The sequence below is a fragment of the Ursus americanus genome, chromosome 24, assembly GCF_024610735.1.
Source record: "Ursus americanus isolate L20-20 chromosome 24, mUrsAme1.1.p, whole genome shotgun sequence".
Classification (NCBI taxonomy): Eukaryota; Metazoa; Chordata; class Mammalia; order Carnivora; family Ursidae; genus Ursus; species Ursus americanus.
In genome coordinates this window covers 45,531,415-45,556,801 of record NC_142150.1, presented here as the reverse complement: position 1 = coordinate 45,556,801, position 25,387 = coordinate 45,531,415, and the positions used below count along the sequence as shown (strand labels likewise).

The window sequence follows — 25,387 nt, the reverse complement described above, 5'->3', positions numbered from 1 at the left end:
GTGTCTTGCAGCAAGCGCGGAAACCCTACGACGTGCGGGACGTCATCGAGCAGTACTCCCAGGGCCACCTGAACCTCATGGTGCGCATCAAAGAGCTGCAGAGAAGGTGAGCACGGGCCCCGCGGGCAGTCGGCGTGCACAGGGGGTGGGCCGGGGCCCCTCCCTTCCTGCTCCGGCAGCACCAGCTCTGCCAGCTGCCCCCACAGAGCCATGGGACACCCTCCTCGCCCGCCTCCTGCCCCACCACCTCGGAGGGAGGAGGGCCGGGCCCTGCCCGGGACACACCCACTGCCGGGCCCAGAGTCCTGCCCCCGGGCTGCCCGCCTGAGGCCTCCCGTCCTGGACCTGGAGCCAGGAGCCCTAACCAGCGGGAGACACCAGCGTCCAGCGTCCAGCCTGGCTAGCTTGTTCCCAGGGAAGCAGCTGGGTCCCTGGGGGCCTGCGCGGGCTCAGACCACTGGTCCCTCTATGGTGGGCTAGCCTGGGAAGCTAACACCCCACCCCCCGACCCCGTGTCACAAGGTATGGCTGGGACACTGCCCCCGTCCTGACCACAACCAGAGGCTCAGGCTGCCCCCCCCCACCGTGGCCAACCCGCTGTAGGGACGTGAAGTCCACTCAGCTGGGCGACCAGGCCTCACCCTGGAAGGGCCCACCCACAGGCCGGTCTCTCTGAGCATGGCTGAGGTGCCGGGCCTGGGCCTCTTCCAAAGCAATGACGGGACTCGGGGCAGTCCTGAGACCCTGCCCTGCCCAGGGAGGACTGCCTAAACACTGCCGCTTGCCTCCGAGCCCCCCACCCACACCCCCCAGTCGTACGGACCTCTGGGGCCCGGGAGGCCCATGGCAGGTTCATGGGGGACAGTGGCAGGTGTCCCCAGAAGGGGTGGGTGGCTTGTCGCCCTGCCAGGCACCTCACCTGTCCACCCACCAATGCGCTGGGTGTGTGTGTGGCGTCCAGGCCAAGCATGAGCTGGTGTCCATCTGTCTCCCTCCCTCCCAGGCTGGACCAGTCCATCGGGAAACCCTCCCTCTTCATCTCCGTCTCAGGTGGGTTTCCTCATCAAGACACCCTGCCTGCCCCAGACCCTTTGCCTCCCCTCCACCCGCCTCTCCCCATCAGAACAGGCCACCAAGGCCTTGGAAGTGCAGGACAGGTCGCACACGCCAGAGGGGGGCATTTGGCCCCCACCCTGAGCCAAGTGCCTAGGCATGTGCTTTACAGAGGAATTTTCAGGGAGTGCAGGATCCCTTTAAACGGTGGGCCTTTCTCGGCCCTCAGAGATCTCCGTGTGACCACCAGCGTCCCATGAGGGATGAGTAGCCAGCCCAGAGGGACGTGAGGGGCCAGCAGCAGCAGAGTGGGGGCCGTTCTCCAGCCCTGACCCCTCGTGTCCCCTGGACCAGAGCCACGGCCCCCTCCAGGGAGGACAGGGCCAGGCCAGTTCCTTGGGTCGCCCACCCCAAGTTCTGGTGGGAGCCGCGGCTCAGCAGGGGCCGGATGGCGCCGGGGGTGGGGGTGGGGGGAGCGCAGAATGTGCAGGCCCACGTCAGCAATCCGGCAGATTGTTCCAGACCACCGCAATAAAGCCAATATCGCGATAAAGCGGGTCTGAAGAATTTCAGGGCTTCCCAGAGCAGATAAAAGTTACGGTTACGCCATAGCGTCGTCCGCCGTGTGCAACAGCCCCGCGTCTGGAAAACCAACGCAGAGCTCACCCAAAAGGACTTTGTGGCTAGTCAGCGCCAACCGTCACCTGAGCTGCCAGGGGGCGCGGCTCGGATGACACGTCACCACAGCAAATAACGAGAGCGCTTGAACAGTGGCAAGAGTTACCAAAATGTGACACAGAGACAGGAAGTGAGCAAATGCTGTTGGGAAAAGGGCGCCCACAGGCTCGCCCGGTGCAGGGTCGCCACAGACCTTCCTTCCACCCGTCCAACAGGAACGCGGGGTGCGTGTGCACCACGCCCGCAGCCCCTCCGGGGTCATCCCCATCCTCCCGTGCCCAGCTCTCAGAGGCCCCGCCGGGCACCCTGCCCAGCCTACCCCTGCGCCTCCCGGGGTTCCCACCATGGAGGTGCTCACAGTGCAGACCTTTGACCTCCAGCCGCCACCCCGCCCCGTCACCCGTCCCTCCAAGCCCCCCCCCCCCCCGCACACATCCCTGATTTGGGTGCTCTACCCCGCAGAGAAGAGCAAGGACCGCGGCAGCAACACCATCGGGGCCCGTCTGAACCGGGTGGAAGACAAGGTAGGCGCGAGCGTCCCGGGCCACACAGGCTCTGATGACGGTCATGGTCCTTAGGGCGGTGCCGCCGCAGCCCTTGACTCTCCTACCTGCATCCTGAGCCCGTGTGCGGGTCCCCCTGCCCCCCAGTCCGTGCTCAGGGTGCTTCATATGGCCAGGGTCTCCCTGAGCTGAGGTTCACGTCCACTCCCCCACACGAAGTGGGCATCGGTCCCCTGGGACCTGGTTTGTAGGACATCTGGCAAGTGGCGTCTTTACTGACAGTGGTGCCCCGTGCCCCCAGATCCCTCTCTGGAGTGGCTGAGGCCGCCCAGGGCACGGTGGGATGGGCAGTGCCGTCTACACCGCCGCGTGCGCTCAGGGAGGTCAGAGGGGCTGAGAGTGGCACAAGGGAGCGTCAGGGTGCGTCTGCGGGGAGGTGGGGCTGCGGGCTCAAGGACCCTCCAGCGTAGGGTGCAGACTGTGCTGGGAGGGGTGCCGTGCCAGCCAAGGCCCCGCCGGGTATCCAGGTGGGACGCGGGGCCTGCGGTCCCCCCTCCGCGGCAAGGCTCCCTCTGCTCAAGCACGGGCCCCTCGGCAGGCACAGCCTCGGCCCCCGGGTGCCCCACGCCTCTGGCAGGCTTGTGGGCCTCTCAGCGCGGGAACCTCTTCCCGCGGTGTCCTGGGGGCCGAGGGGGCCTTTCTCAAGCTTGGGCCCACCCTGTGAAGTCTCTGTGGTTTGGAGGGGCTGTTATCTTGCCCGACAGCTCGTCCGTCTACACGGGCTTTATCTGAAAGTAGCTGGGAGACTAAAAATAGAGGGATTTCGTTGGGCAGGGCCTGTGTCTGCCGCTCGGTTTCCCTGGCAACGCCGGGCTCTGGCCCACTTCCATCCCCACTGAAGCTGGGCAGGCAGGGCAGGGGCGCAGCCCCCGTGCCCACCTCCCCCCCCAGCCTGGGCCCCGGCATCCTGCATCGTCCCCTCCACACCTGCACCACCAGCCCTGGGCTGGCCGTGGGGCCACGACATGGGACGGGACCAGGCAGAGAGAGGGAAGGCCGCTGTCCGGGTGCCCATGGGGTCCTCACTTCGGGCCCGGCCAGCTGAGACTGTGTGACAGCAACACGTGGCCCGCCGGAGGGCCTGGCCCGCTGGGCAGTGCGGGCCCAAGCCAGGCTGGTGCCTGGCCTGCTCTCCGGCAGACGGCCCGGTGCCAGATGTCCCTGTGGGGCAGGATGAGAGGAGGGGAGGTGGCATCCCAGGCGGCGGTATCAGAGGCCGGGGATCCTCCTCTGAGTGAGGTGTAGCCTCGGCACGTGCTCCCCTCAGTGCCTGGGGCCAGGGGCTGCGGGCTGCCATGACCCGCTCGGAGCAGCTGGTGGCCACCCCCGTCCGGCAGGCCGGGCACCCTGTGGGGGGGCTTCCAGACATCAGAGGAAGCCGAGGTAGAGTGGGAAATAGACCCAGGCCCCTCTCTCCAACCTCCTCACCCCCAGCCCCGGAACCCTGGCCCAGGAGCTTTTGCCGACTGGCCCCCACGGCTGACGGGAGTCATGGCAGCCCCTGGGTGCACGGGCCTCCCTGCCCCCAGCCACCAAGTGGCCCCTGCTGTGCCAGCTTCCAGATGCGGTGCCCTCTCCTTGACCCCCGGCCCTGCTGTTCTAGAGCTTTCTTACGGCTCTGCCCACGGCCTCTCAGGGCAGGCCACCCCTGAAGCTCAGCCTAGAGCCTGGTTTCCTCTGGGGGGGTGGGCAGGGGCAGGGTCTCCTGCAGCGGCGCCCCTCTCCAGGCCAGAGGAGCAACATCCAGCTACCTGCGGGGGTCTGACCACCAGGATGGCCCGGCTGGCCACAGTCAGTGCGGCGGGCTGAGGTGGGGCCCACGCTGGCCTCTGGGATGCGGAATTACGTGCGTGCCCTCCTTCAGAGCTGAACAACAAAGGGAAGTGTTTTCCGGAGTCCCTGATCCCTGGGGGCAAGGTTTGGGAACAAAGCCGCCCCCCCCCCCCCCCGTGGCCTCGGCACTAGGAAGGGGGCCACCACTGGGCGGTGAGGGCTCTGGGACGTCCACACGCTCGGTGACTGGGGAGACTGTGTCTGCGCCTTCTCCGTCCCCTCCTGCTGTGAGGAACCGGTGCGCTGAGAGCTGCACCCAGCTGCGCGCGGTCTCCAAGGTAGTGTGCGAGCCCGTGCTCCGTGCCCGATCGCCGCCCCCGCGGGCCCTCGAGGTGCTGGCAGAGACGGACCCAGCCTGCCCCGGCCCTCCTCCACTGCTGGCCCGCGCCCCCTCGGCAACAGACCCTGGGAAAGGGCCTGGCCAGGTCCAGAGGGCACGGTGGCACGTCCCGGGCCCCACATTATCACAGTTATCACTGGGGCCATCGGGACCATAAACAAGCCCCGAGCAATCCTGCTGACTGCGGAAGCCGGAGGCAGGAAATCCAGCCGCCACCAGCCCTCGGAGCCCAGCAGGCCTGCAGCAGTGCCCGCCGGCCAGAGTCCCCGGGCCTCCCCGACCCCGCTGGCCTGGCCATGGGTGGGAATGGAGCCTGGCCCTCACGCTGGGTCCGATGGTGCTCCCACCCCACGCGCACTCACTCAGCTGCGGGACACGGGCTCAGAGAGGAGGGGGAGAAGGACACTGGGGGTGCGCAGCGGCTGGCCCCCCTTCCCAGGAACAGATCTGTCCTGAGGAGCAGGGGGCTGGGGTGTTCACTTGCAGGAGCTTCCAGGGAAATCTAGGTCGGCGTGTCCTGTAAGGAGCCCCCTCCCCTTATGTCCAGGCCAGGGGCCACAGTGGGGACAAGGGTCCCGCGTACTTCCCGCTCACAGCTCCTGCGTGCCAGAGGGCTTCTCTCCACCTCAGTTCCCCCAACCACCTATGGCCTCTGCTGGGACCAGCTCTTCACCTGACCAGCTGCGTGACCTTGGGCAACGGCTCAGCCTCTCTGGGGCTCCGTTTCCCCACGCGTAGGGAAGGATTTATTTGGGCAAATGAAAGTCCTTCCTTCCCAGAATAAGGACAACGGAAGGAGCACGTGGCGGCTCTGGTGACAGAAGCGTGTGGGGCGCGGCCCGTGCCTTTTTCTCTCGCTGCTAAAGGGAGGCCGGCGGGGATGCAAGCTGTGGGGCAGGAAAGCTGGTTTTGCTCTTCACACTCCGAACCCCTGGAGCAAGGTGGGCCTCCGCAGCCAGGCCGGGCCAGGCACCAGGGCGTTAGGTACCCCAGGAACAGCGGGTGGGGCGGCAGCAGCGTGGAGGGCCAAGCGGGGGCCCGGGGATGGGGGGCAGGCGGTAAGGCCCAGAGGCCGCGCCGGCCAGAGCAGCGGCACAGATTAGGACAGAGGGGTCTGGCCAAGCCCCAGAACAGGAGTCCTGAGAACATGGGCCCCTGCCCAGCCCCCATCCCGGCCCCCGGCCCCGCGAGGGCTGCTCGGGAGGCAGGCGTCCCCTTGGCTCTCTGGGGACGCCACAGAGAAGACTGCTCCAACCTTCCGCCCCCGTGCATATTCTTAGCTCAGTGCCCAGGACGGGCTGCAGGGCTGATGTTGGGCCCTGTTTATTTTGCAAACTCAGCTCATACTGCTTTTGCTGATAGGACCACAGTGGGCTGGGAGGGTTTCTTTCTTCTCTGTTTTTGCCGGAAATGTTCATGGCTTAGACACAGGGAAGGCCTGGGTTTGCAGGCCCCAGCTCAGTGGGCGTGGGTGGGAAGGGGCCTCCCTACCCCCACCATCTGACACTCACTCCTTCCGCAGCCTCCTGTCCTGGAACCCTGGCCAGGCACACCTTTCTCTGGACCCAAATGTCCCCAGCCCAGGAGTCCCCCCAACACCCTGCCCACAGCACACCGGCCCTGGACCCCTCTGCTGAGCACACGTTTCCCCTCCCCTTGGACCAGACAAGCACAGTTACCCAAGACCTGGCATCCGCCCCAGGCATGGCTCCTCCTGCTCTGTCCCCAGCCCAGAGAGACTTCTCCATCCCCCCAGCTGCCAGCTGGCCTGAGACCTTGTCATCCGAACAACCCCCTCCCCGCTCAACCCTAAGAGCCACCTAGATGCCACTCACCCGGCTCTCCAGCCCCACGGCCTCCCTGCTGGGTCTAGGCGCTGGTCACCTCCCTCTGTGACCATTGTCCAGCCATCCAGGTGGACTCCAGCCCCACCCCACTAGCCCTTCACAATATGCATTATTTCTTAGACACAGCTGAAATCCACCTACTGGTATTTTCTTCAGGATTTTCCTTTTTTATACTCTCTTCATCAGGATGTGGTATCAAATTTATGAGAACCTCACTGAATGAGTTAGTAAGTGTTCTCTCTTTTTCCACATTCTAGAATATTTTAGATGGGATTTGGAATTTTTCCTCCTTGAATGTTGGATGAAATTTCAAGGTAAAGCCATCTAGGCCTGGTGCTTTCTTTGTGGGAAGACTTCAGGCTCTGAGTCAGACTTGGCGGTTACGGGACAGCGGGTTCTCTATCTCTTCTCGTGTCAGTTTTGTTCAGTTGTACATTCTAAAAATCTGTACATTTCCTCTCAGTTTTCCGATTTACTGCCATTATCATTTTAATATCTATATCATCAGTAGCTAAGTGCCTTTTTTATTGCCAATATTATTTATTTGTGCTGTCACTTTTTTCCCCATTGGTCAAGCTTGCCAGCTATTTGCCCATTTTATTAATATTTTCGACAAACTTTTGACTTTATTGATCCTTTTGTAAGTTTCGATTTTGTTTCATTGACCTCTCTTTGTTTTCTTTCTTCTATTTACTTGGCCTGAATATATTGCTCTTTCTCTAACTTCTCAGGTTAGATAATTACTAATTTTCAGACTTTCTGGATTTCTAAGGTGTGAGTTTAAGACCATACATTTTCGTCTAACTACCACTTGAAGTGCATCCCCAGTGTTGATACATAGCATGTAAATCTAATGTCCATTCAGGTATATATCTTTCTCATCTCTGTGATGACCTCTCGTTTGTCCCAGCACTATTTACAGCACGACTTTTGTTATTGTTAGAATTGTGGGAGTTTTCTAATTGCTCGCTTGTCAGAGAAAGTGATTGTGTGTCATCAGTCCTTTGAAACACTATGAAACATGTTTTATGGCACAAAAAGTCATCCATTTTTGTAAATGAACTTTCTGTACTTGAATACCGTGTGTTTTCTGATGCTGTCGGCTGCAGGGTCGTATTTACGTCCATTAGGATGAGCTGGTTAATGGTTTTCTTGAAATCTATATTATGATTGGGATACTGTTACCTCCTTGATCCATGATTACTGAGAAATACCTCAAAATTCTACTGTGGAGAATTTGTCTGATTTTCCTATATTTCTGTTAATTTTTGCTTCATATGTTTTTAGATCTTATGACTAGTTGCATATATTCAGCTTTTTATATAGTCCCAGATGGAGTCAATGTTTTATAATTATACAGCGTCCTTTTTACATTCAGCAGTGTTTGTTTGCCCTTAAAGTCTGTTATCGTTGCTATACAAAGTTAATTTTGTTTGCATGTCTTTTTTTTAAGCTTTATTGAGGTATAATTTGCAGGCCATAAAGTCCATGCAATGTAAATGTGTGACAGATTTTAATAAATTTCTAATCTGATGTGCAACTGTCGTCAAAACTAAGTTTTAGAACATTTTCAACATCCCCCAAATTCTCTCAATCCCGTTGGCAATCATTGCCAGTTTCCACCCCTAGCCGCAGTCAAAACTGATCTGCTTTCTGTCTTTGTATCCTTAAATTTCTTTTTTTTAGAGAGGGAGGGAGGGGAAGAAAGAGAGGGAGAGAGGGAGAGGAGGGGCAGAGGGAGAGAGAGAATCTTAAGCAGACTCCATGCCCAGCATGGAGCCCGACGTGGGAATCCATCTCACGACCCTGAGATCACGACCTGAGTCGAAACTGAGAGTTGGATGCTTAACCGACTGAGCCACCCTGGTGCCCTCCTTAAATTTCTGTAAGGCTAGAAATTTGCCTTTGGAAAGGTTTCATATAAATGGAGTCGTCCAACATGTGGTGTTCTGCGTTTAGGGTCTTTTTGTTTTTTGTTTTTTGTTTTTGTATAATGCAATGTTCTTGAAGTTCATCTTTGTTGCGCCATGTTTTTCTTTCCCTTTTAAAGCCAACGAGTATTCTGTTGTACGGATAGACTGCATTTCGTTTATGCAATGGTCAGTCGGACATTTGGATAGTTCACAGTTTTGGGTTATTACAGGTAATGTTCCTGTGGACTGTTACCTACAAGCCTTTATCTGGACATACGTTGTCACTTCTCTTGGTTAGGTTCCTAAGAGTAGAATGGATGGGTTCTATGGTAAGTTTCCTTTCAACTTTCTAAAAAAATACTTCTGACCTGTTTTCCAAAGGGGTCTGTACTATTTTGATTTCCCACCAGTAGCATACAAAGGTTCCACTTTCTCTATAGCCTTGCACATACACGGTGGGGGTGGTCTTTTTTATTTTAGCTAATCTAGTGAATATGTGATCACGTCGCATTGTGGGTTTGATTTGCATTTCGCTAAGCACCAATGATGCTGAGCGGCCTTTCATGTGGCCATTCGACATTCACAGTCGTGTTCGGTGAAGTGTGCACTCAGCTCTCTTGCCTGTTTTCTGGCTAAATCGTTTGTTCTGTTACTGAGTCATAAGAGTGGTTTATATGTTCCAGACACAAGTTCTCTACCAGATATACGACTTACAAATATTTTCTCCCCTTCTGTGGCTGTCTGTTCATTTTCTTCATCATTTCTTTTCAAACAAAACCTTTACATTTTAATGAAGTCCAATGTATGTTTTCTTGCATAGCTCATGCTTTCGACGGTCTACCCAAAGCCATGAACATTTTCTTCTGTTTTCTTCCAGAAGTTTTATGGGTTTAACTGTTATATTTAGGTCTGTAACTTATTTTCAGTTAATTTTGGGGTGTGTTGTGAGGTCAAGTCTAAGTTAATTTCCTTTATTTTTTTATTTTTTTTATTTTTTGCTTATTGATATCCAATGGCCTCAGCACCTTTTGTTGAAAAGACTATTTTCTCCATTGAATTGTCACAGCCCCTTTGTCAGAAATCAATTGAGCATAAATGTATGGGTTTATTTCTAGATTCTCCAGTCTGTTCTCTTTGTCTATATGCCTGTCCTCAAATCCACATTACATGTCTTGATTGTTGTAGTTTTATAGGATGTTTTGAAATCATGTGGTTTAAGTCTTCCAAATTTTTTCTTCTTTCTCAAATTGTTTTGCTCATTCTAAGTCCTATGAATTTTTCTATGAATTTTAGAATCATCTTGTCAGTTTCTCTTGAAAGAAAGAAAGAGAAAAGAAAGAAAAAGAGAGAAAGGAGGAAGGGAGGGAGGGAGGAAGGGAGGAAGGGAGGGAGGGAGGAAGGGAGGGAGGAAGGGAGGGAGGGAGGGAGGGAGGAAGAGAGGAAGGGAGGGAAGGAGGAAGGGAGGAAGGGAGGGAAGGAGGAAGGGAGGGAGGGAGGGAGGAAGGGAGGGAGGGAGGGAGGAAGAGAGGAAGGGAGGGAAGGAGGAAGGGAGAAAGGAAGGGAGGGAGGGAGGGAGGAAGGGCGGGAGGGAGGGAAGAAAGAATAAAGAAAGCCAGCCTGCTGGGATTTTGATAGGGATTGTGCTGAACCTATGGATCCATTTGGGAAAAACTGATGTCTTAACACTACAGAGTCTCCTAATTTATGAACATGGTAAATCCTTCCATTCATTTGGTCTACTTCAGTTTCTTCCAGTGATATCATTTTGGGTGTGCAATTCTTACACATCTTCTGTTAAATTTACTCCTAAGTATTTTATTATTTTTGGTGCTATTGTTAGTGGAACTGTTTCCTTCATTTCATTTTTGAATTGTTTGTTACTAGTGTATAAAAATACTATTAATTTTTTATACCCAACTTGGAAAATGTGACTTTGCTGTTGTTAACTTTAGTAAATTTTGTTATTGTTGATTCCCTAGGATTTTCCACATATAGAATCATGTCATGTGTGAATAAAGACAGTTTTACTTCCTTCCAATCTGGATGCCTTTAATTTCTCTTTTTCCCTATTTACACTGGCTTGAACTTCCGGTAAAATGTTGACTGGAAGTAGCCAGATGATATCTAATTGTGAGAAACACTCATTCACTATTAAGTGTGATGTTAGGTCTAGGCTTCCCATAGATGCTCTTTATCAGGTTGAGGATTTTTCCTTCTATTCTTAGCATGTTCAGAGTTCTTATCATGAGTGGATGTTGGATTTTCTCAAATGCCCATTCTGCATCTTTTGAGGCGGTCACATGGTTTTACCCCTTATGCTATTAACATGACGGAATAACCAGTTTTGCAGGTGTTAAACTACTTTTGCGTTTCCCACTTGGTCATGGCTTATACTATTTTTTACATGTTGCCATATTTAGTTTGCTAATATTTTGTCAAGAATGTATCCGTATTCATAAAGGATATTGATCTGTAGTTTTCTTGTGATTTTTTTTTTTTTCTGATTTTGGTGTCAGGTTTTTAAATTCTTTTCTTTTCGATCCTAGATACACATTTTGGATGTCTTTTGCAAACACTTAATGGCTGAGGGTTTTTCTTAATCATTTAACCCATTTACACTTCAAGTAATTTCTAACATGTTTGGATTGATTTCTAGCAATGTATTTTGTGTTTTCCCTTCGTACTAAATTTTTTAATGTTTATTTTGCTCCACTTTTAATGTCTGTTTTGCTCCTTGTGTTGGGTTGATGGTTATTTCTTATTCTGCTTTTCTCCCACTGGTTTCGAAGTTATATATTCTATCATCATTCTTGTAGATGTCAACCTAGAACGTTTTAAGTGGATACAGGGCAGAGTTCATTGCTGCCTTTGTAATGAAAGAAAGAACTTAGAACACTTTAGATTTCATTACACCTCTGTAATGAAAGAAGAACTTAGAACACTTTAGATTCACTCTCCTGCTGACTTACATTCTTTGTTGTTGTATATCTTAGTTCAATCATGTTTATTTTTTAACCAAATGATTCATAAATAATAGTATTTCATACAACCACTATGTGTTTAAATTTACCCGCCCACTTGCCTCTTTTGTCACTCGTCATTCATTTTTCATCTCAGATCTGACATCTGGGATCCCTTTTTTCCCAGAGGAAGTACTTATTAGAATTTCCTTCATCGAAAATCAGAATCTCTCAGATTTTATCTTATTTTTTTAATGACTTCTTTTACTGTTGTTTTTAAAAAATATTTCCACTGGGAATAAAATTCTAGGCCCTAAGTTACCAAAATGGTTTTCTCTCAGCACGTTGAAAATATTATCCAACTTTTCTTCAGCTTATCCTGTTGGTCCTGAGAACAAAGGTGAAGACGAGCTCTTGCTCTTGGAAGCAGTGTATCTCTTCTCTCTGGCTGCTTGAAGATCTCTCCTGTGGTTCTGGTCTTCTGCATTTTCACCACAGTGTCTCCATGGAGTTTCTTCTGTTTGTTCTGCTTGGAATTCAGGGAGTTCCCTTACTCTGTGGCTTGGCGTCCCATAGGAGTTCTGATTACTCTCAGTCCTTAGCTCTTCGGATTTTGCCTTGTCTCATTATCTCCTTCTGGAATGTTCATTAGGCCTGTGGCAGACCATCTCACTCCCCACCCCGTTTCTTAATCTCTCTCGTTCTAAGATCAGATTGTTTCCCTGTACTGTATTCTGGATAATGTCTTCTGATCCACCTTCCGATTCACCAATTATTTCTTCAACTGTGTCTAATCTGCTGTTAAACCTATCCAGTGAATTTTTAATTTCAATTATTTTTCTATTTATGAAACTTCTATTTGGCCCTTATTCATACCTGATAGATCATTTTATAGTCTCTTTCTCTTCACTTGTATATTTAAACTTAAATCTTGAAGTGCATTGAATGTGGCTATTTTATATTTAGTTTCTATTATTTTTGGCATCTAAAGTCTTTGTGAATCTGCTTTGTTTTTTTCTTGCTATTTCATTCATGGTGTTTCATTTCCTTTAAGGGTTTTCTTTTTTAAAATCCTCAGTTTATATATCTGCACATTTATCTGTGGGTATTTTTGAGGCCTAGAGGAAGTGAGGGTCTTGGGGAGGATCTCTGGTTACCTCTTCCTTTGCTATCCATGTGGGGTACCGGCATCCTGGACTTTAAATTCTAGGCTCGAAGTTTCCCAGACCACCCAGGAAGTGTGCGTTTGGGCTTCCAAGCTGAGCGTGGATATGATTTCTCAGAGCAACTATTGTTCCATTCCCCTTAGCAGCGGGCAGTTTTCTTTACAGTGCTTTTGGGCAGTGGGTTATTTCTCATCGGCCCTCACACTGAACATAGAGTCCTTTGAAGGCCCCAGCTTTACGTAGGGCTGCGCTGCAAGACTCCTCACCCGGGGCAGGCCCGGGCTTGGATGCCATCCATCACCTGCGAGTGTCATGTTTGCTCAGCTCGTCAGATGTCTTCAGGGCACCTCTTACTTCTGTGGGTTCCACTTTCAGCCTCTGACCTCCCGTACGTCCTGGTGAGCTCATCGATGCCAGCGGGTCTCTTACTCCAACACATGATGAGACAAGCTCTTGTCCTTGCAAGGGGGACAGAATCAGGATTTTGAAGATGGGATTTTTCTGGGACGCCTGGGTCTCATGGCTGCAGTGTCCCAGCTCCCTATACTGCTTCCTGACTCAGCTGTGTTTCGTTCCCCCGTGACAATAGGAGCTACTGGGAAATAGTGACAGGTCTGGTGTATGCTCGTCCCTGGGGTCTCAGTCATAGGCGGGTCTCATGCTGGAACTCCAGGAGGTCTGGGTTGGGCCGCTCCTACAGTGCCTCTACCCCTCAGAAAGGGAGGAATCCCCCCCACTAACTTGTACTGAGGCCCACTGGTCTAATTCAACTAAGGGCCACTAGACCAGGGGTCAGCAAACTGGGGCCTCTGGGCCAAATCTCGACCGTGAACTGCTTTCACATTTAAATCAATAATAAATAAATAAATAAATAAATAAATAAATAAATAAATAAATAAATAAATAAGCAAGCAAGCAAGCAAGCAAGCAAACAAATAATTTTTAAAACAGAAGACAGAGCTTGAATGGGATCCACAGCACCTATGATATTTACTGTCCAGCCCGTTACGGGAAAGTTTGCTGACCCCCAGTCTAGGCCAGGGTTGTCCAATAGAAATCTAGTGGGAGCCACACATATATCTTAACATTTTCTAGTAGCCATAGTTTAAAAGATATAAAGAAATAGACTAGATTCATTGTAATAATATATTTTACTGAACCCAATAGATTGAAAATACTATCACTTCGATATATAATCAATATAAAAAAAATTGTTGGGATATTCGACATTGTTTCTTCCAAAGCCTGGTGTGTGTCTTAGGCTTACCGTGCATCTCAATTTGGACGGTACGTTTTCGTAAGAACAGCTCGGTCTGCATTTAGATATAAAATTTTCAGTTAAAAAAGGAGGCTCTCTTACCTAAGTCATTCTAAACATACTTAAAGTTTTCCGATCACTGAATTGGGGGTCTATATTTAAATTTAAATGTGCTTAACTCGAATCAAATTAAGATTCATTTCCTCATTTTCACGAGCCCCCTATGAGGAACTCCAGAGCGCAATGGGGCTGGTGTACAGCCGTTGGACACAGCCGCTCTCGTGCAGCCCCCGGCATCCAACCCAGGGACACCCAGGGAGGTGCCCCGTGAACCCCGCCATGCTGAGGGGATGCCGACGCAGGCCGATGAGGGGCAGTGGGCAGGAGAGCAGCACCCCGTAAGCGCTGACCCTGCTGGGGAGCAGGGGCATGTCCTTGCAGGCCCCTCGGCTCCCACGGCATGGAAGCTGCCCTGGATCTCCTCCCTCGAGTCCCCAGAGCCCATGACCCACGCCTCCCTGTCCACCATCTGCCTGGGACTCTGGTCCTTCCACCACATCTGTCTCCCACCGGCCGGGCTGCCCCCCACTCCCACTCTCGGGAGGCCGTCAGGAGCACTGTTCAGGGCGCGAGGCGGCATTTCCAGGCTGCTCACAGAGCACCAAGCCGCCTTGGGCTCCGCGGTGCCCCTCACCGCCAGCTCAGGCTGGTCGCATCAGGAAGTTGGGCGGGGCGGTGGGGGCTCCCACGACAGCCCTGCCCCCCCACCCTGCTCAGAGCCCCCCCACTTTCCTCTGCCCCTCCCCCGGCACCGCTCTCTGCGCTGGTGAACTGCTCTTGAGTGACAGGGCCGTAAATAGGCGGAGGCGGGGGCTCTGGCTGATCAAAGGGCCCCCTTCAGAAGCCTTCATTAGCTGCTATTCTGGGAACTGGTTATTTTAAGGTTAGTGTATTTTTTCTTTCCTGAGGAGCCGTCTTAGTGGACGGCGAGGCCCTGAGGTGCTGGCTCTTCAGTCAACCACACAAGCCCTGTTTTGTCTAGGGTTTCAAAGATAAACCTATAATGAAAGCCTCAGTTGACGCTCAGCCCCACCACCCCCATTCCTGGGCAGAGGTAGGCAGGCCCGCCGGGGAGTCCCCGTACCCCACGAGCCGAGGAGACCTGGCGGCCGCGGGGCCAGAGCTGCTGCGCTGCCAGAGGGAGCCTGAGTCGGAGCCCTCGGGGCCCTTGGGGCCCGGCCGCCTGGGGCCTCCCGGCCGCCGGGCCGCGCGTTCTCACGGCCAGGGCAGCCCCCACAGGCCGTGCCCGGAGCCGGGCTCAGGAGGCCGTTTGCAGCAGAACGCCCAGCTTCGGCCAACAGTCTTCCGAGGGAGCTGCCCACCCTCCGCCGTGGCCAGGGAACGCGTGCTGACGTCACCATTTAAGAAGGGGTGATGCGCTGTGCTGGTGGGCATGTGGGGAGACGGGCACTCCAGGCCCTCGCTGGTAGGGACGCGGATCACGGCGCCGTGGAGCTCTGGACAGGAGCCTGGCACCGTCTGCTAACGTCAGAAAATCGCATGCCCCGCGGCTAACATGTCCACTCCTGGGATAGCAAAGCCCCAGGGCTGGGCATTGATATGGGGGGACACTCGTCACACCCAGTTTGTAAGAGTGAGAACCAGGAGTGGCGTGACGGGTTGGGGGAGAGTTGAGCAAACAGAGGCCCCCCCCCCAGCGGCAGGAAGGACACCCTCACGAGCCGCAGAGTAAGATGGCAAGAACTGGGGTAATGAAGCCGCGCGGCCCACGAGGGAGGTGGGGAGGGCAGCAGCGCTTGGCCTGGCTGCCGGGCGCAGGGACTGCTGGGCAGAGGGTCGCCTGCCTGCGCCCCTGAGCTGTTCCGTTCTTCCTCGTCTGAGGTCAAGACGTGCCTGCCAGTCCACGCGCACCTTCCCGGGTGCTGGTCCTTGGTGCTCTGCTCGCCGCCCGCCAGGACCGTCCCCCAGGGCTCCAACCTGGAGGGCCCCCTCCGCCGGGTTCTAAGTTCCCCCTGGGGCTTGGCCATGGGTCTGAGCCTCCTCCTCCTCAGTCCTGAGGAGACGGGGGTGCTGTCCGTGGAGGCCAGGCCCCCTCCAGACGGGACACACTCATGGCTTCTGCCCCACCCTGTTGGTGAGGACGAGTGGCACGGCCCTTCTCAGAGGAGTTTGGGGAACGGAGTCCTGGCAGGACGGCCCTTTTCCGGCCACGTGATGGGAGGAGCAAGGACCTTTGGAGTCTTCCGTGAGTCAGGACATCTGTCTGGCCATCCATGGGCATCTGGAGGCGGCAGGCTCACCTGTGATTCAGGCCTGCCTCCCTGAGTGTGGGGTGGCCTCCACGACCAACCTGCCCTTGCCCACACACACCTAAGCCCAGCAGCCAGCCAGGGGAGACGGGGGGGGTGACAGGGGCCCCGAACATCCCAGCACACAAGGGGTCCTCATGCCGGGCTTGGTTCTGTGGGTCCAGTCCCCAGCAGGGTGAGAGGGCACCCAGGGAGAGAGGCTGTCTGGCCCTGCAGCAAGGGTCGGCACTCAGCGGTAAGCAGCAGGCACACTTGCACAAAAGAGACAAGAGGGGGCGATGGGAAGGGGCCGTGGTCAGCCGCGGTGTCCGTTCTGCCGCCTGAGCAACTTCTGTCGTCACCCTCATCCCCCTGGTCCAGGCGACAGGGCCAGCGCAGGGGTCCCCACCTGAGGGGCTGAGCCAAATCTGTAGGGAGCCCCTTCACAGAGGTCAGAGGAGTGGGTGAGCCATTGCGGGGGTACCAGGGTGGCCCAGCGGCAGACAGGCCCAGTCACATCCGTGGGTCTGAGTTTCTGCCAGAGATGAGAGTCATACCTCTCCCATTTCAGAGACTCAGTTTCCCCCTCATTGAAATGAAAGCATTGGTCAGGTAGCCTCTGAGGGACCCGGAGGCATTCTAGACATTTCCACCCCATCAGGGTTGAGACTCGTAGGCCCCTGTGATGTCTAGAGGGTTTGGCCGCCAAGAGGCCATGGTTGTGTGATGGAGGTCAGAGCTAGCCTGGAGCTGGACCCTGGAGCTTATGTCAGGGCTGGCGCCCAGGGCAGCATGCTGGCCAGAATGAGCCCTGGGCTTCTCCAGATGCCAAGGCAAGAGGCAGGAAGGCTGACCTCATGGTCAGTCCATTACTGACTTCCAGTCCACTCCCTCCCAGCCAGCAGGAACAGATGTCCCTTGGCTTCCCAGGAGAGAATGTGAGTACTGGCTTTTGAAGCCTGTTTCTGGCCTGAAAGTCCCCACAGGGGCCCGAGAGTCTCACCCTCGATGGGATGGAAAGGTCTAGAATGCCTGCAGGTCCCTCAACAGCCACATTCTGGCAAGGGTCCTGGGGAGGAGGGTATTCCGTGGAAGGTCCCCATCTCTGGGAACCCAGAGCTGTTATTCCTGAGCAGGGCCTGGAGGAGTCCATGGGGAGATATCCGGTGCTCACAGGGCTCACTGCTCTCTAAGCCTCAGTTTCCCCCTCCATCCAAGGCCGGGAGGTAGGAAGGAAAGAGGTGCACAGGTCCAGGGCCACTCACGCTGTCCTGGTCTCCTGTGGCCTCTGCCTACACCCCTGATGCTCGAGAAGCCCAGAGCCTGCCCAGAGAGTTGCCGACGCCCAGGACAACTAGGTGCCCCCAGGGCCAGCTCTTCTCACCTAATTTATGGACCCAGAGCCTCATCCCTCCCTGCAGTCCTGCCTCAATGGAGACAGAGCCAGGGTTTGAGCTTGGGCAGCCGGGGTCCCATGCCCGTGTGTTCTCAGGTTGCACACGTCTGGCTTCTGGTTGAGTGACGGTCTAGGCCTCCCACTCATATGTGGGAAGGCCCCAGGGACCTTCCCATTCCCCTCCCCATTTCACAGAGAACAAAACCCGGCCTTCCCTTCACACGTGTGCAGCCAGCAGCTGGGTTCAAGCCCTGCCCCCTTGGCTCACTAGCCATGAGAACCAGTGAGTCACATCAGGGCCTCAGTGACCCCATGAGTCAGTCAGTGGAGACAGTGATATCAGTGCTACTGGGCCAAGCGCTATGGAGAATTCCTGAGTTGATCCACGTCCGAGGAACCTCATATGCAAAAGTCCTGTGGCACGGGGAAGTACAGCAAGTTCCAGAACCAAGAGCTCTGGGTGTCTGACTACAGAGCTTAGAGTGGGCTGGCCATTGGACAGGGAGTGGGGCCAGGGTCAGGGAGTTCAAGCTCTGCTCCAACCCCACTCGCTTCCGGCCCTGAGCCTCAGTTTCCCCAGCTGCACCATGGCCTCCTGCCTTCTGTGGCTTGAGCTGTCGCCAAGAATTGTTCTTTCCTCCACACCTTCCTCCCTCTTTCCTGGGCGTTTCCCTTCCGGGCTGCCCAGGGACGATACCCTCCCCCCCACAACTAGGCCTCTCCTGAATGACTCTATTTATAGGCTCAAATATTGGTCAGAAAGGAAATTTACGTTTTTTGAAAAACGTAGCTCATGTCCGTGTGAACTTCTGTGGGTTGACGGAGGAAGGCAGGGGACGGAACGGCGGGGGCAGAGACACGCGTGCGGCCGCAGGCCCTCGGGAGCACTGTCGGGTGGTGTACGATCAGCAGCATCGGCTGGGAGAGCCAGGCTGGGCCCAGGCGTGAGGGCTGCCGGAGCCTTGTCTCTGAGGCGAACCCTGCCCAGCCGCCTTGGCCAACCTCAGAAAAACATGTATTTTGATCAAAATGGGCCCTTTTTTAAACTTGTCACCCTGCGGGTCAGGGCACAGCCTGCCCCCGGCCAGTCCTGCATATTAAGCAGTGGCTTGGTCACCACCAAAAATAGATGTCCCAGCCCGGAGGCAGGGCTGTCCCGCCACCCTGGGAGGGGGTGGCCGGCCCGGGCCCCCAGACACGCAGGGCCCCGAGGGCCGGCAGTGGGGAGCCCGTGCCCGGCACGCTGGGGGCCGCCTCCCCTCGGGGTCCCAGAGCGGGGGCCGGGGACAGGGTATGACCCACTGGGAGCAGTCAGGGGCGGAAGCGGGGCGTTAGCCACGGTGGCCCAGGCCTGGTGGGGCCCGCGCGCGGCCCTCGCCCTCCAGGGCCGGGTGGCAGGTGGACGCCGGCAGGTCCCCAACCACAAAGCCACAGGCAGCACGCGGCGGGCAGCCTCCACCCTGCCCGGCCCAGGCCCCGCAGGCTTGGGCTCCCCTTCTCCCCGGAGGCCGGTGCGCGCAAGATGGCCGGCCGCGCTCGCAGGGGAGTCGCCACGGAGCCCGTGTTTATTTTGCCGAGCATCCGGCCTCTCGTTGCCCGGGCTGCGAGCGCTCCGGAGGCAGATGGAAAGTTTTGTGGATTGAACACGGGGCCGAGGCGTGCTGGCTGTTTGGGTTGGCGATGTGCTCCCTCCCCACCCCGTTCCTCATCCGCTGCTCCGCCCGTGTCCCCCAAGCATCCATTCATGCCTTGGCTCCGGGTCCCCTCCCCCCGTGCACTCCCGGCCCTCCCTCGTTCCCGCTGCCTTGGGGCGGCCGTGGGGGGCGGGGGTGCTGGCCCAGGGCCGGGTAGCCTCGAACCAGCCCCCCAAGTTTGGAAGAGGCTGCAGGACGGGGGAAGACAGAGTGCAAAGGCGGCTCCTTGGGGCCCTTTACAAACTGGGGGCCGCTCTGACCTCCAGATCCTCGTCTGTGAAATGGGAGCCATTGTACAGACAAGGCGAGCAGTGCGTGGAGCATGCCTGTGGGTCCAGCGCCAGGAAAAGGCTCCGTACACGAGGTCCATCGTGGGTCCTGCTCTCAGGAAGGCAAAAAGGCAACCATAGTTAGCGTGAGGGGCAAGGCTTTACCTCCCTCCCACTCGGGAGACAGCCTCTGTGTCTAGGTGGGACCTGGGCCTGCTGGTCTGTAAGAAAGACCTCTGGGGGCAAGGGAGCAAGGCAAGTGGATATCCGGGGGAAGAATACTCCGGGCAGAGGGCACAGCCCGTTCAAAGGCCCTGCAGTGGGGCCGTGCCTGGTTGTGTGAGTGGCAAGCAGGCGGCAGTGAGGCCGGAGCCATGGGTTGAGGAGGAGCCTGGAGGGTCAGGGGCATATAAGTAAAGGGCTGGGCAGACCGTCAGGCCCTGTGAGCCACTGGAGCAGCCCGAGACGTCACTGGAGGGAGGTGGGGGTCTTCAGGGCCGAGGAGGGCAGAGAGCCGACTCACATTTTTAGCAATGCTTCCCTGGCACGTTGAGAACAGCCCGGACAGGGGCAAGTGTGGCTTCAGGGGGACCTGCGGGGGCCAGTGCACCCCCTCCGGCCCCTCCCCCATGCCCACTGCACCACCCCCGCCCTGGGACACAGGTCGGTCAGCATGCACAGCCCCCACTCTGTTCCCTGCCGGCCAGGAGCCACAGGTCAGGTCTCACACATAAAGAGTCATCTGTGTGGGCAGAGAGGTGGCCGGCCAGCCTGCCGCCTGCACAGGGACACTCTATCCAGCAGGGCCCACTCACCCCCACCCTGTTGGACCACCAGCACCCACCCCCTGGCAGGAGCTCCTCAGGGCAGTACAAGGCCGTGGCCCGAGGTACTGACATCTGGGTGACCCTTGTCACCTGGCCACTCTTGGCCCCAAGAACCAGAGCAGTGAGGGCTGGCAGAGTGCCTCTGGTCATAGCCTGGGTGCCCCCAGGAGACACACGGGGTCTTGATTTTAAGGCTTTGTCACATCCAGAAACCAGAGTGGAAATCATGTTAGCAGGGTCTCCGAGAGTGTCTTCTCAGCCTTGTACCATCTCCTGAACCAATGGGTGTCCTAGAAATTGAGGCCTCTCTGGTATGGACAGAGGGACCAGAAGTCACGGGGGCAGAAAGTAGAGAAACCAGGAAAGGAAGCCTCTTGAACTGTTGCAGGCGTGCACGCAAGCATCCATTCATCTTCTGTCCACTGGGCACTGACTGCATGCAGGGGTTGCCTCAAGAATGGGCCGGGTTGATCTCTGCCCCGTGGAGCACACAGTCTGGCAGGCAGAGGAGGGAACGTACAGAGGGTCAAGGGCCTGGAGCCACAGGAGGCAATGAGGTGGAGGGTGACGTGGGATGGAAGAGTATCCCAATGAGCGGCCTGTGCAAAGGCCCTGGGGCCCGGGGTGGGTGAGGCTGCAAGCAGGTGAGTGAGCCACTGTCAGTTCTGCCACCACCCCCTGTCCCACACCTGTCCCATGTCTGTCCCTCCCAAGTTCCTCTCTCCTGGTGGGTGGAAACTTGGGAAGCCCACGGATCGCTCTCCTTTAAAGGCAAGAAGATGCCCATGGGCAGGCAGAGGGCCCAGGGAGGATGTGACTCATCGCTCCCCGCAAAGCTGCAGAGGGCAGAGGAGCGGGGGCCCAGGCAGGTCACCTCCTGCTCCCACATCTGCTTAGCTCACCAGCACGCAAGCCAGCTCACTGTGCTCTGCCTCGGTCTCCCTGTCTCCTCTCTCTGCCCCGTGGGTACTTCGTGGATCAGGTGGAAGCCACTTGCTCAGGTGGGGAAGCTCTGTGCCCTTCTCAGCGCCTCCCTGTGCCGAGGGCTGGAGGAGGAGCGGGTCCTGCCGTCTAGGGACTCTCTGGGAACACCACTGACAAGGCCTCAGGGGATCGGGTGAACTGGCTTCTCGGTCCCCCTCCATCTCCCTCTGTTCCTAAAACTCGAGGGCTGCCGCCAAACCAGCTGCCCATCTTCTCGCCCAGCACCCGGTGACCGCCGAAGCTAAGAGAGCAGTCACCCTCGGGCACAGGTGGGCCCCACAGAACCGCCCCCCGGTCCGGGCCGTCTCCCTGCCTGGCTCAAGCGGACCCTCGGATGCCACCAGTGGGGTTCACCTGGGGTTTGGCCAGAGTCCTCAGAGGTCAGAGCACTGCCCTGCTCCTGCTGGCTTCAGGCTTTCTGTTGCCACGGTGATCCCCCGGCCCCTCAGCCTCAGAGCTGGCCACATCTTCCCTGCCCGTCTGCAAGAAAAACCACCTGATTTTTCAGCTCCGTAAATCTGGGGGGAGCCTCTCCTTCCCCTGCCGGTGAGGAGCCTCCACGCGCAGGCACCACCCAGCAGGGCCCCACGTGGCCGCTGCCCCCATCTTCCAGACGAGGAGCTGTGGGGTTGTCCCCACTGCAGGCCCTGAGTGAGGAGAACGCCGCCCAGCCCCCTGTAAGGCCCCATCCGTGGGCTCCCTACCCAAACTGTGCTTTACACGACATGGGTCACTCTGCACTCAGCAGGCGAGGTGGGGAGACACCCCCCCCCCCCGCCGCCTTCCTCCCCCGAGCCTTCCCAGCCCCGTCCCTCCTCAGCGGGCATAGCCTGAGAAACACCCTTTGTTTCCGGCTTTCTAACTAGTAGGGTTTGCCGTCACAACCCTTCCCCGCTGTGGAGGAAATGACCCTCCGGCCTGTGTCGCCCCAGCCCAGACTCAGGACCAAACGGCCCCCTGCCTCTGAGCTGGGACCCCCATAATGGGCACACCAACGCCCAGGGCGGCGGGAAGGCCTTGCAGGTTCCCCAGGAAGCCAGAGACCGTGGGCCGTTCTCCCTGCTGAGGGCCTGTCCCTGTCCCCATATGAGACCATGGCCACGCCGTCCCTGCCCACAGCCCCTGATAGGTATGGCGGGAGCAGGACGTCAGGACAGGGGCCGACCCAAGCGGACTTCCTCTGGTCATGAATGGTTCCTGTGTGGAGCAAGCGGGTGGCTGTCCCGGACCTCGCCCCCAGGGCCAGTGAGCAGAGCTGGACCCGTGCGGGAGAGACCACCGCGCACGGCCTGCGGCAGGGGCCACGGCGGGACATTGATCTGGCCTCCCCTGGGCTGTCCCCAGCTTCCCCGGATTAGGAGGACTCTGTCCGCGGCCCCGAGGCAGGCTGTGCCGGGCAGGCTCAGGGAGGCCCGACACGTCCCTCGTGGCGCTCCGTGACCGTGGATGATCCCTCTTCTCGGGCGTCCCGCGCCAGCAGGCAGGAGGCTGAGCCAGCACCGGGGACCAGCTGACGCCAGCTCCTGTCTTCCGTGTCCCCTAACGCCCCCCAGAGCACCCAGGGCCGAGCCGGCCCCGCGTCTGCTGCCCGCACGGCCTAGCCTCCTCCCTGCCTGGCCCCCCGCCGCTGCCCGCCCTTGGCGCTCATGCTGGGGCCGCACTGGCCTCCCCTGCACTCCTCTGACCACGCTGAGGTGTGTCTCGAAGGCCCTCCTCGCCTCCTCCGTGGGGCCAGCTCCCGTTCCTCCACACTTCCTGGGCTCCAGCCTGTTCTTGGGCACAGGGGAGCTTTCCACACCCAACCTTCACCTGTGCTGAGCCCCAGCTCGGGATCCTGTGTGCACGTGCCCAGTGAGAGCAAGAGGGCGGCCCGGGGCACGGACGCCCAGGGGCCGGGGGGAGCGCGCGGGCTGCCCACCCTCCATCCTTTCTCCCGCCACCACTGCCGTCAGAAGGCGCCACGGACAAGGTTTCTCAGTCCCACCTGCAGGCCCGACAAGCTGGGGACAAGCCGGTCCCCGGCGCTCACCAGGCCCTGATGCCAGGCGTTCCCACAAATGTCTTCCTTGGGCACGTGGCTGTGCCTCAGGCCCCCTCACCAGCCAGGGTCACCTTAAAAATAGCTGTGGCGGGTTTGTGGCAGGAGGCGACCCGTTTGGACTAATTCATCGGTAACAGCAAAATGATGCCGAGTTCCCTAAAAAAAAAAAAAAAAAAAACCACTCTATTTCCTCATTAACATAATTGCAAACAGAACGAATCTCTCTTGATTTCATGTAAACAACAGCTTGAAATAGTTTATAATCCTTGCAGGTATCAAATTAAGTTCTTACTTATGGTCTGGAAATTAATTACCCTTGCAGCGAGACAAATGCGAAAACTGTGTATTTTTGACAAGAAAATTAAGCAGCTATTGCGGGAAATGTAACTTAATCGTCACAGAGAAAATTGTTTATAAATTGGTCGCGCGTTCTCTGAACTCTCGCCCCACAGCGGACCAGGGGCCGGGCCAGTTTGTGGGCTTGTGTTTGCCTCCTTTGGGACTGGTTTGGGTGATTATTGGGGTTGCCACAGAGAAGGGGTCAGAGGGGCCAAGAACAGGGCAGGGAGGAGGAGAGGAGGGAGGGAAGAGGGAACCCGCGTGAAGGGGCAGAGGAGGGACAGGAGAAAGGGATGCAGTCATCAGCGGCAGCCCTTCTCTGACCACAGAGCAGAAACGGGGACCCGGGCGGAGAGAGGAGGCCGCACCCTCAGGTAACAGGGAGGAGGGCTCCAGGCCGAGGGCAGCACGACCAAAGGCCCCGGGGCAGGGCCTCATGTGGAGCCCGCGGAGCCCGGGTGGCTGCAGGGGTGCAGGGGAGGAGCTCACAGACAAGGGCAGCGGAGGTGTGGGTGGTGGGCCGTGGTGGGCCAGAGCCTTGCCTGTGCCGTGCGTGTGTCATCCCCCAGACGGCTGGCAGGCAAGTTCAGCGGGACGCGTGCGCCCTGTCCTCTGGGGCCGGCTGGAGCCGTTCGCAGTCTGTCACCGTGGTCCATCCTGTTACGGCAAACCTGCTCCAACACCCTCTCCCCTCGTGGTGTGTTTCCTCTTCCAGGAGTGGGATTTCTCGGTCAACATCGGGAATAGTTATGAGAGTTTCTCGGTAGTCAGAGATGTCCACAGCAGGAGTGAGGTCCCCAGCACAGGTGGTGATGAGCACCTGGCAGGCTGCGTGGAGGAGTGTGGCCACGGGAGGGCGTGACTTCCACGGCTGCCACTCCAAGCTCCAGGGTTCCCACCCCCCGGACCCCCACACCCCATGCAGCCCCTCTCCTCCTCCCCTGCCTTGGCCTACACCTGGGTCCTCCCCTGCAGCAGCCCCTCCGCACCGGGCTCCCTCTATGTGATATACGGCCCGGCGAGAGAGGAGGAGGGGCCGGAGTGGACGTGCCCACTGGGCCCCAGCCTGTGGCGGCAGCTGCTGGGGCCCAACACCCTGCTTGGCATTCATGTGACAACACTGTACGGTCTGTGTGCGCCTCGGTTTCCTCAGCCCTGAGGTGGGGGACGGGAACAGCCACAGGGCTATTTGGGGTCGGGGACGCACCAGGTCGCACACCCAGAGCTGGCACGTAGCGCTCACCAGGGGTGATGGGTGCGCACGGTTTTCCGGGTTATGGGATAATTCAGCTGTGGCAGGCAGCAGAGAACGGGTGGGCCCAGAACAGGAGGGGAGGGTTTGGTGCGGCCGGTGCTCATGAGGCCATGACCATGGGGCCAGACCCAAGGGGTAGCGGACAGGATCGCAGACCCCAGTCTGGCTGCCCAGTCTGGAGAATGTTCCAGAAGGGAGAGGGAAGGCAGGGGATCAGCAAGTCGCTTAGGGTGGGCGCTGGCAATGGGGAGGTAGGCATGGCGCCAGAGCTGGTGAGAGGTAGAAGCGATGGCCTGTGGTGAAGGGCGGGGAGGGGACCGGGCGGCGGCTCGATGGCCTTGCCAGGGGCTGAGATGGGGTGGCACCGCACAGGACTCTGGAGGCACGCGCTCTTCCACTCCAACAGGACACCCCCAAAAGTCTCGCGGCAGAAACACGTCAGGCGGCGTGCTCGGCACTCCCCCAGGGCCCCCATACCCGCCTTCCCCCCAAACTGCAGGCTCCCCCTCTTGCCGGCTGGCCCGTTGTATCAGTCAGCGCGTGCCGCTGTAACAAACACCACAGACCAGGCGTCCTAAACTACGGACACTCATTCCCCACACCTCTGGAGACTGCTAGTCCACGGTCAAGTCTGCGACAGGACAGGTGTCTGGGGAGGACGT

At 57.1% G+C, this 25,387-nt stretch overlaps 1 protein-coding gene across 1 annotated transcript in view; it reads left to right on the top strand.

Annotated features, from left to right (window-relative positions):
- KCNQ1 (potassium voltage-gated channel subfamily Q member 1) overlaps positions 1-25,387 on the top strand; it is a 322,363-nt gene that overhangs the window by 246,023 nt on the left and 50,953 nt on the right. The window contains exons 13-15 of the mRNA XM_045770689.2: positions 12-106; positions 1,004-1,050; positions 2,194-2,255. Of these exons, the coding sequence (XP_045626645.2) occupies positions 12-106; positions 1,004-1,050; positions 2,194-2,255 (204 nt within the window). The remainder of the gene's footprint in view (positions 1-11; positions 107-1,003; positions 1,051-2,193; positions 2,256-25,387) is intronic.